We start from the raw sequence: 14,667 nt of genomic DNA, 5'->3' as shown, positions 1-14,667 counted from the left end.
AGTTTAGCAATGTAGGTCACGTTGCAGGAAAATCATAAATGTCTGAACATCACTCAATAGCCATTCAATCAACTGCTCAAAGCAAAACAGGGAACTGAACAGCATGTAGCTGTCTCTGGTGAGAACTGGGGAAAGTCATGATATGATGTAAAACCCTTTAGGTCCTCCATCCATATGTATTTCTTTTTTCTTCTATTTTTCTTGCCAGTTCACAGTTATATTTCTGTGTCAGTGTCAATAGTGACAACAAAACCAACATGTTTTTTTGCCATTACTGCCCTGAACTGTAAGAAGTGTGTTTGGGTGGCTCATGAAAGGTATGCCAAAAATCAGGGCAATCAAGAGACGTCAAGTGGTTGAAACTTGGTATAAGAAGCCTAGTCATAAGGAACTAATTTAATTGTGAAATTATTTTTGTATGGTCCCATCCAGCCAGAAGGGTTTATAACTGATGCCATTTGCTTAAGTCTTTGGATTTGGTTTAAAGGAAAGATGATGTTTCTAGATCTAGCCCTGTTCTTATTGTTTTCTAGATCTAGGAATTGCTAAGAGGATGAGATCCAGAGATTTACAACTTTGCTAGAGGTGTTAAGAGCCTTCCTGAAGACATCTAGCACCTTTGTAGATCTTGGGCCTTTCTAGATCGAGAGCTGGGAGGGGACAGGACGCAGGCATGTATTGCTTCTGGAGCATGTCTAGAGACTCACTAGGTACTGCTTTTCTTGTGATGGCTTGGAAGCCTTTTAGAGCTTTTTCTCAGAGCCTGTCTAGCACTTCTTTGTCACCCTTTTTAGCTCAGCGTGCTTTCCTAGATCTAGCACCCTTATGGACCCTTTCTGAATATAGAACTTTGCAGGGACCCCTTCTAGGGCCTCCTGCACCTCCATATACCCCACCCCCTGGGGGGGTGAGGGAGCTGTTCTGTTTTGTAAGAGGTTTTGTAGAGCTTTCCTGAGCCCTTCTAGGTCTGGAGCCTTTCTCTGCCTTTATAGATCTAGAGCTCAGCTACTGAAAATCAAAAGCTTTACATAGCTATCTGATGAGGAACCTGTTGAAAACCTAATTTTAGGCATGCTTTTAGAATGTTTGTCTAGAGCCTTTTTGGAAGGCAAGAGAAGTGAGTGTCTCTCCTTTTAGATCCAGGCTGTATCTGTCCCAGGCTCGAGATGCATTATTTAGCTGAGTGGTATTTCTTGAATTCTGCTTGAAAAAAACATTAATCCTAAACTTTATCCTTGTAAGCTTTTCTGGCACAGTCTGACAATGCATATCCAAATACGCATCACAGCAGTAATCAATGCCCTTAGCTGGCAGAAAATTCTAGCCGAGTGTCTGCTTACAGTCTCAGACTAGAATCAAGCACTCTCCAGTACGTTTTTTTGCAAGTACCTAATCAGTGTAAATACTCACATGGAAGGATTCCGGCATGGAATGCAGTTGTCTTGTTTGCTCTGCAAAATGCAAGAAGCCTAACAGCACTATGTGTTTGCTTTCAATGCAGCATGACAGCTAGTTAGATTACATTCATTTTGCTCCATTGAAGTATCTATTGGGTAAATACTTGTGAAAAATCAGTTGCAGAAAATCATGCCATGGTAATAATTAATCTTGATGCTAATTTCTGTAAAAGGACTTCAATAAATGCAGTTGCTTTTTCTGCTAGAATTTTTCTGCCTATGTGGAAAGAAAAGGTATAATTTAAAGTTAAAAATCAAACTTTTCTATAGTTGCTTTGCTTTAACTCTTTGCTACAGTTCAGTAAAGAATTAGTGCACTCTTACAGTGGTTTTTAAACCGCTGTTACTATTGAATTGTGTATTGTTGTAGGAATTTGCCATAGAAGATGCCCTGCCATAAACATGAAGTGCAGAATATCTATTTCCCCCATCCTTCTTTCTTTCCCTTGCAGAAGCTGTGTTTCTGAGTTTAATGGTGTAACTCTTAAGGGAAAGCTTAAACCACAGAAGTGAATATGCATTTTCTTGTGAAAGCTGTGGTGTTAGCATTTGTTCTGATCCTTGCAGGAATGTGGTTTATAGCCCTGATCCAGCTGAGACAGCTGTGGCTCCCACATGCCCAGCTGGAAGCCTGGCAGCAGCTCTGCGTCCTTTGCTTCCCCAAGTCTCACTTACTGCCCAGCCCTGGGGACAAAGGAGCACTGCCCTGAGGAGCAGTGCTATTGTCAGAGGTCATGATCCCGGAAAGACAGGCACTGATCTGCAGGAGTTTTAATTTCAATAATTTAATTTAAATTTCAGTTTTTAAATTTCAAGGGTTCAGGGCAGAGTCATAAGGAACTAATTTAATTATGGCTGTTACTTGGTTGATATGTTCGCGGTGGCTGGTGTTGCTCAAATGCAGGACTTAATGCTTTTCTTCGCTTTTTTTAGTTTTGGAAATTTATTTCCTATATATCCTCTCTTCCTCCCAGTTTTCAGGCCAGATGCTTTTACAAAGCTCAGTAGTTACTGGAAACAGAAGACATGGTAATGTACTAGCTCCAGCCTCTCGCTGTTCTCAAACAGCTGTTAATTACCACCTCAATTAAAGCTTTTCAAGGTCTTCCTCCCACCTTTTCTGCACTGGCAGCACACTGGCTTTCCTTATCCAGAATTTCTGAGCCCAAAATGGAAAGATGAGGACAACACTAGTGAGAGATTTAGTAAGATTTATGCCACTTTATTTTTGTGCCGTCTCATCTGACAAGTGCCAGGACCTGGAAACTCAAGTTAGAAAGCGAGGCGAAATGGAAACAGTCCTCTTGTTAGCTAGATTTCCACCTGGTCCCACTCTGTCCTTTTGGTTATGCAGATGAGCTGTAATGGTATGTTTGGAGGACATCTATTCCCACTCCAGCACTGGAGATACGTTTGGGTTAGATTCATATTCATGGTCTATTTTGAGATATTTTAATTGAAGAGTCTGAGATTCCTCCTCTCAGAGATACTGGTCTGCTCAAAGTACTTTGTGAATTCCTTCTGGGCATTTAAAGAAATATTCATTCATAGCCCGTATAAACCATGGGTACCATGTTTAAACAGACTCAAATGGCTTAGGAATCTTAAATCCCATTGATTTTCACAGTCAATAGGCTTATGTGATTCTGGATAATATTCCCTCTCTTGTTAAATAAAGGCAGTGTGAAACCTCTCCCCATAGAAATCAACTTTTCCTATTGATTTAGTAGACCCAAGATACAGTCTTTGAAGTTGTGAAGCAGAAAAAGAAAGTCATAAAAAAGAAATTATGAAACAAGAAGAGAGCTGGAAAGTGAGAGCACAGCGAATATCGTGGCAAGCGAAGCGAAGACAAGCAGTGAAAACTGTTGAATTGGTGCCTTGCCTTCACATTCCTGTGCTGGGTCCCTCATCCACTGGAAATAACTGATGGCAAAGGCAGGTTCATGGGGAGACCACCCAAGCCATGATCCTGGAGAACTGGTAGCCTCAGACTTCTGAGCTGCATCTGTAAATGTGCTACAGCTGCTTTCCCAGCCCAGGGTAGAAAATGGTGGTCATTAGGCTGCAAAACTCATTTCTTTGGGTTTTTCACTGGGGAACAGTGAATGCAGAGAGAGCAACATTTGTGAAGTTTAGAGCAGGGATTGCTACAGCTGAACTGTGTAATTCTGCATGTTATAATATGCAGCATCAGGAGAATGAGAAACAAAGGCTCCTCCAGCATGGCAGGAGCCTGTAATCCCACCATGGGGAAGGGTTCCCCAGTGTCAGACTGCAGGAGCAGAATTATGTCTCTGTGTGCCATTAAGAAAGAAGCTAAGCTGCTGAGAGGAGCTGACAGTGTCAGTGTCAACAGAAGGAAGAGCCCAGAAATGAGAGCGAACTGACAGAAAATGATGAAAAAATATCCATGCTTGTCAACTATGGGAAAATAGAGAGAAATACACGTAGTGAGACACCCTGTGAAAAGTTCAGGGAAGCAGAACCAGTCTCCTTTCGCCTTGTAAACTGCACGCTCCCTTCTAATGGACCACCGGTGTGAGCCCTTCTCTCCTTCTCTCCCAGAAGGAAGGAGAAAGAAGGGCTTGAACAGGAAGAGAGAAAAATGCTATTGTAAAATTCTGTTGTTGTGAATAAAAGGGTTTGGCCTGGAAACGACAGCTGAAGGGAGTATAAATAAGAGGCGATGAAAAAAAGGAAGTGACCAGTGAAAGAGGAATATGGAAGGGGCTACGATCAGGTTTGCAAATGCATATCACAGAGCTGAATAAAGGCAAAGGTAGCATAAACAGAAGTGCTTGAAGCTGAGCAGTACTGATAGGAAATAATCCATCAGTCAGGACTATCAGGAAAATTTTGGCATGAATTTCATGCTACTACATGAAATTGAATCAAAATATACAAGCAATGCATGGCAAGAAATCAAAGCAATGGTGAAGCCTTTTTAGGGATTTATGCAGCTTCTTTTAATCCATGATAAATGAAACTTATCCCAGTGAAATTTACCCCTGCAACCAAACAGTTAAGCTCTTGAAACCAGCATCTGCAGACAAGGATAATTTTTTCCCTCTTTACTGTTCTTACTTTGATGTGAACAGTAGAATTTGTTTGATCTGTTTTGTTTAAAAGAGTACCAAAAATGCCACAGCCATGCAAATGTCATGGAAAATGTGCAGAAACTTTCAGCCATATCATCAAAACCAAAAGTAAAACAGTATTCTTGATAAGCTAACACTTTAACATGTGTACATGTGCAGGTGTGTATGTCTAAGATGTACATGAGTACAGGCTCTCCAATCAGAGCTACTTCACAAAAAATCTCATTTATTTAGTTATAAAGCTTTGCTGTTGTAAAATGTATTGGGTTTGCATGGCAAGGTTTTGATAGCAGGGGGGCTGCAGGAGTGACTTATGTGAGAAGCTTCCCACCACAGAGGACCCACACCGGAGCAGTCTGTTCCTGAAGGATTGCACTGCATGGGAGGGATCCCACGGAGCAGCTTGTGGAGAATTGCAGCCCATGGGAAGGATTCATGTTGGAGGAGTCTGACTGTCTCCTGTGGGAAGGACCCCATGCTGGAGCAGGGGAAGAGTGTGAGGAGTCCTCCCATGAGGAGGAAGAAGCAGCAGAGACAATGTGTGATGAATTCACCACAGCTCCCATTCCCCATGTCCCTGTGCCACTTGGGGGGAGGACGGTAGAGAAATCAGGAGTGAAGTTGAGCCCAGGAAGAAGGGAGGGCTGGGGGGAAGGTGTTTTTAAGATTTAGGCTTTATTTTTTATTACCCTACTCTGATTTGATTGGTAATAAATTAAACTAATTTCCCCAAGTCAGGCCTGTTTTGCCCATGATGGAAATTGGTGAATGATCTCTCCCTGTCTGTATCTTGACCCACGAGCCTTTCCATACATTTTTTCTCCGCTGTCCAGCTGAGAGGGGACTGATGGAGTAGCTTTGGTGGGTACCTAGTATTCAGCCAGGGTCAGCTTTCCACAGAAAAATAAGTATTTCGAAACCAGATAGGTAGATAGACAGTTATACAAGAGCATGTGTATTTTGCAAGAAAAAAAACAAATACAAAAAATACCATTCAGGTCTGAGGGTCATTTATCTACCTAAATGTAGATTTCCCAGTGAAAATTCTTTTAAACCAAAGCTGCCTTAGTGCACTTTGTGTTTTCTGGAACACTTGACATGAAAAAACTTTTAGTAGGTGTTAATTTTGCACTTCTAAAACCAGAGGTTGATTATTAGATATAGCTGGAGCCTTTATGTTGACAGTTAAATGCTGAATTGCCACAAAAGTTGACATGTTAATACTTACATGCAAAGGTCTCATTGCTCACGGGCTCACTTGTTCCGGCATTGATTTCCATTGCAAATACTCAGTCTGCCATGAACCAAACCAGAATTGTCACCTGAAAATTTCAGTGTGTGAAGAGCGTGAGGAACTGACTGCTCCTGAGCAAACCTTGTCTGTCCATTTAGAATGGGATAATCATCAGTGCTGTTTCTGTACACTGCTCAAAAAAAGAGCCCACTAAGTTTAAGAAAAATACTTGCAATGGGCCCAATTTTGAGTTATAAGAAAAATACACATACATGGGGGAGGACTTTTTACAGGGATTTGTGAAGAAATGCTTCAAATTAAAAAGTGTATTAATATTTAATATTGATTTAATATTCTTATCCTAACTGAGATTTTGTCTGGAAAAACTTTTTAATAGGCACAGTGATATCAGATGGGAATTGAAGTGCTTCTGTGTAATATGTTTATTAGCTTTGAATGAAGCACAACTGATGGTTTGGTCACAGAAACCTGCCAGAGGGCAGCTTGCTTAAAAAGAGAAGAAACAACTGGTGACGTTTCAAGGTAGCAGGGAACCTGAGGGTGCAGTTACACTTCAGCTTAAGCTGATTTAGGTGATTAGTTTTTAGGCAGCAAACTCTCCTGAGCCTGCTCTCTGTAGGGCCACATTAAGCCCTGGCCTTGCTGCTGGGGGCTGCACTGGGAGAAGGAATGGGGTGGGACTGCAGCAGCCCCAGTGTAAGATGGGTGAAGCCTCTTCCTGACAAGACCAGTGCAGATTTTTTTCTAAATCTGCAGTTCTCCCTCAGATTAGGGATGCTGAAGGGTTTGTGTTTATGTGCATGTTTGATTTTAATTGACCTATTTCACCTTTTTTTCACCTCCAGCTGCACTAGCATAAGCTTGGAGTGAGCAGCAGCTGGTTCTTAGGCTGCAGTCTTCAGACAGGTACATGCTACCTTTAATATTTCACCTGGGATTAAAGCATTAATACAGCCATGACTGCTTTAAACCCAAGAAAGAGAAGCTGTAGCCATGCCTTCAGTTAGCTTTGTGGAGCAGAGAACTAGGCAACAGTTCTGGTGTAGCAACCAAAACTGTTTAGATGTTCCCAACTAAGATTTTATTTACTTTTGCCAGAATGCAGCTAGATTTACAGATGTGATCAGTGTGAAAGAAAATGTGCTTGCAGTTAGCAACCATTAAAACTAAGCTTTAGCACCTTGCTGCGAGTGAAATGGACAGCTGCATACAAGTTTATTCTATCTCAGTAGACCAAATCAGCCTCAAATCAACCAGAGAAGGAGTTGGTTTGGCCCAAACCAGTCCCTGTTTATCTGCAAGACATTGGTCATCATGCCTTCACAGTGGGAGGAATTCAAGTTATTCACTGGGCAAAGACAGTGTTGCTGGTCCACAAAGGAAAACCAACTATAAAGACATGGCAGGTGCTATATTGAATCATTATGGCAGCAATGGAGAATTCCAGGCCAAAGTTTTTATCATGAATAATCTAGTTACAGTTAATCAAAGATTATTGTTACAGCAGAGTGATCTGTGAAGGAGGCCATTAAAGTTGAAGGCGTCTGTTTCCCAGTAAAAGTAATCCATTTACTTTGATAGAGCAATCAAATATTCTGCATTAAAGGTACGTTGCAAATATGTTTTTTTTTCCAGGTTTCCTGAAGATAGCCTTGTAGAGATCTTTATGCTAACTAAAGGGTTTTATTTGGTGTTCAGTGAACTCCCAGTCTAAGCATGAGCTAGCAGCAGTGTGTAACCAGCCCTAGCACAGCAGGTGGAATCTGGGCAGTCAGACACACACAGAAATCAGCACCTTTGTGGGAGGAATCTGTTTCCAACTGCTTCACCACATTTGTCATCATTTGGAAGGACTCTACCACCTGGTTCAGGGGAGATCTTGAACCCAACAGCATCAGTCTTAATGCCAGTTATTATTATGTGTAGTAAAATGGACTGGGCACACGGAGGAATTAGATTACTCTGTGAGCCTTCATAATTGTGTGGTGCACCATGTAACCACGCAGGATGAGACATGGTAGCCACAATGCCTTTGCTTTATTAAAACATCGATTATCAAAAGAGCAATGTACTTCTGGAAATGAGATTATTCAGGAAATACTGATGCTTGACAAAGGGAGAGACTTGGCCTCCAGCCTGGTTCCTGAGCTGACCCCAGGCAAGCAGGTGGCTTGCAATGGCCACACACTGTACCATATGTTATTCCTCACTGCTGAGCATTATATTAGCATCTGCGGTCTCTACATTCATAGATCTTTTAATTAGTGCAGTGGAAAATGAGAAAAACCATCAACAAAATCAGAAAATGAAATAATAAAAGCCTCTGTAACATGTAAAGCATAAAACCCCTTTACATTTTAACTTGGTTTTTATTCTCTTCTGATTGAAATATTTAGTCCAGAAAAATTCCACTCAGATACAAGCAGCCATATCTTTGTGAAGGACAACAAGCAGAGCATCCCAAGATAGACAAAAATAGGCTGTCTTGCAATCTCAGTGGCTCATTTGTTCTCTGACCTTTCCATAGACAAGTTGCAGTCCAAATCCTCCACTGGCCATTAGCTGGGAAGAGGGACCAGTCTACTCTGTTGTTGTTTCCCAAGTCAGCAATCATGCAGTACCTATTGAACTTTCTCAATAGGAGGAGGTTGAAGCTCTCTGGTCAGTACATGATACAATCAGCATCCGACATCCTGGTGGTCTTTCAGGTGGACAGGCAGCCCCACCTTTTATTGGGAGCATGTTTAATTCCTCCAGATCCTGATGCAACTGGAATCAGATGAATGAGGTCATTCTTGTATTTCCTCCAATGTGGTTTGGAAACTGTTCGGTTGGCACTCTCACCTGCATGGAAAAAAGCAAACAGTTAACCTTAAGTGTGAAGAATTTATTTAATCCATGACTGAAATACCGAATTCACAAAGCAAAAGCATTATAAATAATTGCAGCTTAGCTACTGTATCATGTGAAATATGATATATTGGTGTATTATTATGTTACAAAGAATTAATGAGCTTATATTTCTTGTGGCATATAAGTCTTATTAACATTTCTTGCTTAGTAAATAAATTGTAGAAATGTGTCATACTCTTCTAGTATGGCATTTTCCTTTTGTACTAACAGTCAATTAAAGTGTTAGGACATTGACAATTTCTAACTGTTTTCCACCCTGCCAGCACTGACTGCCATGTTGAAACAACATTCAGACCTGGAAAATTTTCTGACTGATGTTGCATGACATGAAGAGTGTGTTTTTATTTGCATGACTGCATAGGTATAATAATAGTTCTCACCTTAATGGAGTTGTGCAAATAGCTCTCAGAGGGTGCTAAATTACTTTTCGAGTCAAGTTTTGCTCCATCCTGGAGCTGGACCTCAGAAGGAGTATGCTTATTGAAACTTCTTCTGCCAAATCCAATTAAAGGTAGATACTAGAGAAGCAGTGCTGGGTGAATCCAACGAGTGCCTTGACGACAGGGTGATCAGAGATGGTTGAATGAAGCTGCCTTGCTGTCTTAATCATTCCTTTCTCTTTTTTTCCCTGCCTTTCAATTCTTTTTTCGCAGGTGCGATTAGAGTGGCCAACAGACCTCACCGTGAACCCTCTAGACAACTCACTGTATGTCCTGGACAACAACATCGTCCTGCAGATCTCTGAGAACAGGCGTGTGCGAATTATTGCTGGGCGCCCCATTCACTGCCAGGTGCCAGGCATCGACCACTTCATTGTCAGCAAGGTGGCCATCCACTCGACCCTGGAGTCAGCCAGGGCAATCGCTGTGTCTCACAGTGGCATACTCTACATTGCAGAGACAGATGAAAGAAAGATCAACCGTATACAACAGGTCACAACCAACGGTGAGATCTCTGTCATCGCCGGAGCCCCATCAGATTGCGACTGCAAGATTGATCCTAATTGTGACTGTTTTTCAGGTAAGGAGATGCTAGTTATTTCCTGCCTCTTATCTGTTAATATCCCCTGACACAGCTGCAGATTGCAGAGCAGTAAGGGGAAGGATAGAGGAGCAACAATTCAGTTTCCTTGGAAAGCAGAAAACCGTTTCTTTGTGGATTTAATCTATTTTATTCACAGAAGTGGGTCTTCCAGTTGGCACTGGAGGAACCGCAGGGTCATCTTTGCTATTCCATTTTTCATACAGAGATTACACTCAGTTCAAAACTCAGTTTAGCTCTAAGCCTGCCTTTCTGTGTCAGCTATGTTTGCCCTTTTTGAAGATGATACCAGCCCCAGTACAGATTGCACCTAAATGCTACTGGACCAGGCATCCCTTCGTACCAAGAAGAGCGCCAAGGTGTTTCACATCACATGAAAGACACTAGCTTCTGCCTTCCTATTGCTTGCATCACACTGCACAGCCAGCAAAATTATGCAGACACATAATGTTCAGTGTTTCTTCTTTGTGTGTTTTGAACTGGAACAGCCAGTACCAGGCCCGCGCTGCACCACTGGACATGCTCAGCAGCACAGCCCCTCTCCCTGCATGCACCAAACCAAATTTAGCACTTTTTTTGATAGAAACATATTTCATATTGGGGCAAAGGACAGCATTCCTGTATGCAGAGGTGTGCAGTATGTTGTCATCTTGTCATCTCGAAGTACCACTGTGTTCAGCTCCATAATGTCATCATAATTCTTAAGCCTCTCATTTTAAGTAAAAGGTTAATTACTCACGAGAAAACATTAAGTATGTCAATGATGGAGAGGAAAAAATGTAAATGGTATTCCAGAGAAGGTGTGTTGCTGACCCAGCATTGTGATGATAATCAAAGCCTCATGTGCATTGGAAGTGCTGCCAGCTATGGCAGAGCAGTGAAAAGAATCCTGTTCAGGGTTCGTGTTGAGGGAAACTCCCCTCAGTGCTAAAAAATGAGAAATTGTGACATCTCTAAGGATTGTGCCAGGACTGGGGTGGTAAAAGGCAGGGTCGGCTTGGCAGAAAGATCAGCTCATTTGTCCATCTCCAAGAAAGCATAGGGCATGCTCAAACTCTCCAGCAGATTTAATTCCTCAGTCAGGAGAAGGAGAGCAATACAAACAGGAATGTGTTTCACTCTGAGAGTGAGGTTTAATATGTTATCTTGTTAGTTACAGAAAATCCTGCTCATGTAAATTCATTTGGATATGGATGTACAGCCCATGATAATGCAGATATCCTCCTCAAACCTTAAAATACACAAACCAAATAAATTATAAAGTGATACTGGAAGGGGTGGTTTCTCAAGGTGCTTTAGGGCTTTTGTTTTCCTGTAGAGTTGAGGTTTTATTAAGTACAAATTAATACCTCCTTCAGTGTCATTTTAGCTGAATTACTGGGGTTTATTTTCTCTTTGTTTTATTTGTAACACAATTCTACTGTAACTACGTGCCAACAGACAGAAAGTGCAGAATAAAAACTCAGGTGCCATGTTTTCTCTTTCACAATTTTGCCATTAAAGCTTTCCTGAGCAGCAGGGTTTTGGGCTTAGAAAAAATGTTGTAAATTAGATAATTTATATTCTTGTTTGTCTTCATTGCAAGTAATTTAGAATTGCACCAACCTTAGATAATAGGGATTTAATGAGTTGGAAGAAGATCTTGTTTTATTGACCTGTAAGTGATACTGAGGAGAAGCAGTGTGTCGGGCTTAGGGGATCAGCTTAAATACAGACATGGATTACTAAAATTACCATTTCTCCCCCAGGTGATGGTGGCTATGCCAAAGATGCAAAGCTGAAAGCACCTTCTTCTCTAGCAGTCTCTCCTGATGACACACTGTACATAGCAGACCTTGGGAATGTTCGCATCCGTGCAGTCAGCCGAAACAAGGCTCACCTCAGTGACACGAACATGTATGAGATCGCATCACCAGCGGACCAAGAATTGTATCAGTTCACCATCAATGGCACCCACCTGCACACACTGAACCTCATAACGAGGGACTACATTTACAACTTCACCTACAGTGGGGAAGGAGATATTGGCACCATCACCAGCAGCAGTGGGAACTCGGTTCACATCCGCAGAGACACGAGCGGGCTGCCCCTGTGGATCGTGGTGCCAGGAGGGCAGGTGTACTGGCTGACAATAAGCAGCAATGGGGTTCTGAAAAGAGTTTATGCCCAAGGCTACAACTTGGCTCTGATGACATACCCTGGAAACACAGGGCTTTTAGCAACCAAGAGCGATGAAAATGGATGGACAACAGTGTATGAGTAAGTCCATGACATTAAATGCCTGATGTCAAGAACCTGATTTTAAATGACCACTGGATTTTTTTTTAGTCAGTTCTAATAATTTAGAAAGACACCCTGCTACTAACCCTTCATGAGAAGGACAAGCTGTGCTGTTGTACAACCTTTTAAAATGAAGCACTGACATTTCTTAAGTGCTGAAGCCTGTCATATTGTGAAAGCTCTGGACATAGTGCTCATTAAGTGTAGCAGAAACTGCTTGATATTATGCTTCATTTGCACTTTATTATTGTGAATTTGTTTCTTTAAATGAAAATATTGTGGACTTTTTTGTAACTAAAGAAGTAGAGGCAAGTTGTGATGTGAATCAGGAATTTGCAAAATCCCTGAGGAAGGCAAAAATGGGAAAAATAGTATTCTGATCAGAGAAGGGAGTGTTGTAAAGGCAACTGAGAATCTCAGTGGATGGAATATCCAAAGGGTGAACTTTTCTCTATCAGCAGGGGAAAAGGATATATAATAACAAAGAGGATATTTACTAGAAAAAGGCTATACATACAAGCTGTAGGAATGGGCACGTAAGCAAAACCTGCAGGAGACCAAAAGAGCGAGGCAAGACAGTTAAAGATGTAGTCAGAACAACCCAATCTAGTCCCAGAGAGAGAACAACCCTAAAGAAAGTTCATTTTTTATTTATAAAGAGATGCGACATTTCAGGATTTCTTATTATTTCTAATTAATTGTCGTAATCACTGTTTGAGGATGTGACAGGTGATGGCTGGAAATCAGATGCTAACATTACAGTACTACTTCAGAGTCTCCAAGGAGGATAATAATGCCTGCTTTCTGTGGGCATAGTTGTTCATGGTCAAAAACTAAACTGAAAAGCTATCCAAGTTGGATATGAACAGAAAACACATTGAGGAGGATTAAATTTACTGCACAAGTCACCTGGAGAGGTGGTTGAGTCACCATCATTATAGGGTTTTAGAATTATGTTTTCTTAAAATAGAAGTAGGATAAAAGCAGAGAAAACTGCTGCCTAGTGCTTGAGATTTTTATTCAATGGGATGGTTTTCATCTATTATTCTGCCAAAGACTAAGTTAGTATGGTAAACATAGGTATAAACTGTTAGAGAGGACTATTTTTGACAATCTGCGGAAAAAAAAAACATACAGGGCCTTTTTTGGTTTAGATGTTATTATCAGGAATCTGTTGATACAAACTTTAATTCTCTTGCAACAAGACAAAGCACACTGTTATCCTGGTGCTGTTTAAATACTGATCTGACTGTTACCTTTTATGAGCAGAAATGACTTAAAATGTATGCGGTTTTGGAATCATTTCAGCACTGAGAGTGACCCATTTAAATCCCTACTTGAGGATGGCATCAGTCCAGACCATGGACCAGTGACGCTTTCAATAAGCTTTTACAGTAGCTCCAAGTCATTCCTATTCCATCTTAAAACACTGAACAGCATGTATTGTGGCAGGGACTTGATGTTAGACCATGTTAGAGCAGACTGTTTCTATTCATGTGCTTCTTAATCCTGGTAGTCTCACTCCATCCCACTGACACTGAGTGTAAACCATTTCACACAACTATTGCTTGTTCCTGGTTTCTTCTGGGAAGTTGTTTGTTGAAGTATGATTCAAGCATAGTGAGATCTTTTAAAGGACTTCACCTGCTTGTAGGTGCTTCCCAGTGTATGTCATGTAGATTTGTGCACAAAGAGCTGTGCCTTGAAAGGATTGATATGATGTGTATGGTGAACACAAAGAGATAGTGCTAGATTAAACAGGTTTTTATACTCTCACAGCTTTTGCTGCAGGCTGGGTAACTCTGTCCTCACTGATGCTTTGAGCTGTCCAGGCTTTGCATGACTGCACACTAGAAATTAGCTGCCACTCTAGAAATTAACAGAACTACAGTTATTAGCATTACAAAAACAACAGCACAATTTAAGAGTGAAGGCATGTCATTAATATTTATGTTCAAGCCAATATTTTAAGTCATCTTCATAATATATTACAATTTCCTGAGTGTCTGATGGAATGTCACCCAACCTGCTGCAGTCAGAGGGGCAACTGACTATACTGAGCACTGCACTGAGTAGATGTGCCTTCAGGAGATGCTGCTCACCTTCTGCCATACATAGGTCAAGGGGCGTGGTGATCCTTAGTTATTCTTTAACCAGGCATTCTTTTCCAGACAGCTCACATTGTGAACTGACACCCAATTTCAGTTTGAAAATTAGGGGTTTTGTGAAGGGGTTACTTACAGGAACATAGTATTGGGGCTTAGAGAAATACCATATGAGCAACTTTCAGATTGCTTGGAGTCATCTCCTCTGTTTAAACTAGATTTGCATTCACATCCAAAAGTTCAACCCATGTCACTATCAAACCGAAATAGGGATGAGTTTGTTTAACAACACGTATCATGGTTTGGAATATGAGCCAAGATAATGAACTGTTCAGAACATCTACCTGTATGTCAGATTCACTCAAAGGGGGGAATTATTAAGAGGTAGAAAACCACCTACAAAAGTACTTGTCATCCATCTGCTCTAATCTGATGGAATGGAAGTACTGAAAGAGCTCTTGCATAAAATTACAGCTAATGTACAATTTTCAGTCATCTAGAATTTTTTAATATTG

General features: G+C 41.2%; 1 protein-coding gene across 8 annotated transcripts in view; it reads left to right on the top strand.

The window, feature by feature from the left end:
• Positions 1-14,667, top strand: part of TENM1 (teneurin transmembrane protein 1) — a 579,532-nt gene that overhangs the window by 543,009 nt on the left and 21,856 nt on the right. For all 8 annotated transcript variants that reach the window (XM_061446104.1, XM_061446106.1, XM_061446107.1 and 5 more), the window contains 2 exons: positions 9,380-9,746; positions 11,516-12,026. In XM_061446104.1, coding sequence (XP_061302088.1) covers positions 9,380-9,746; positions 11,516-12,026 — 878 coding nt within the window. The remainder of the gene's footprint in view (positions 1-9,379; positions 9,747-11,515; positions 12,027-14,667) is intronic.

This window comes from Pezoporus flaviventris, unplaced genomic scaffold, assembly GCF_033815535.1.
Source record: "Pezoporus flaviventris isolate CSIRO_AGI_PZ_B2104156 unplaced genomic scaffold, CSIRO_AGI_Pfla_v1 ptg000005l, whole genome shotgun sequence".
Lineage (NCBI taxonomy): Eukaryota > Metazoa > Chordata > Aves > Psittaciformes > Psittacidae > Pezoporus > Pezoporus flaviventris.
This window is presented reverse-complemented; position numbering and strand designations above follow the sequence as displayed.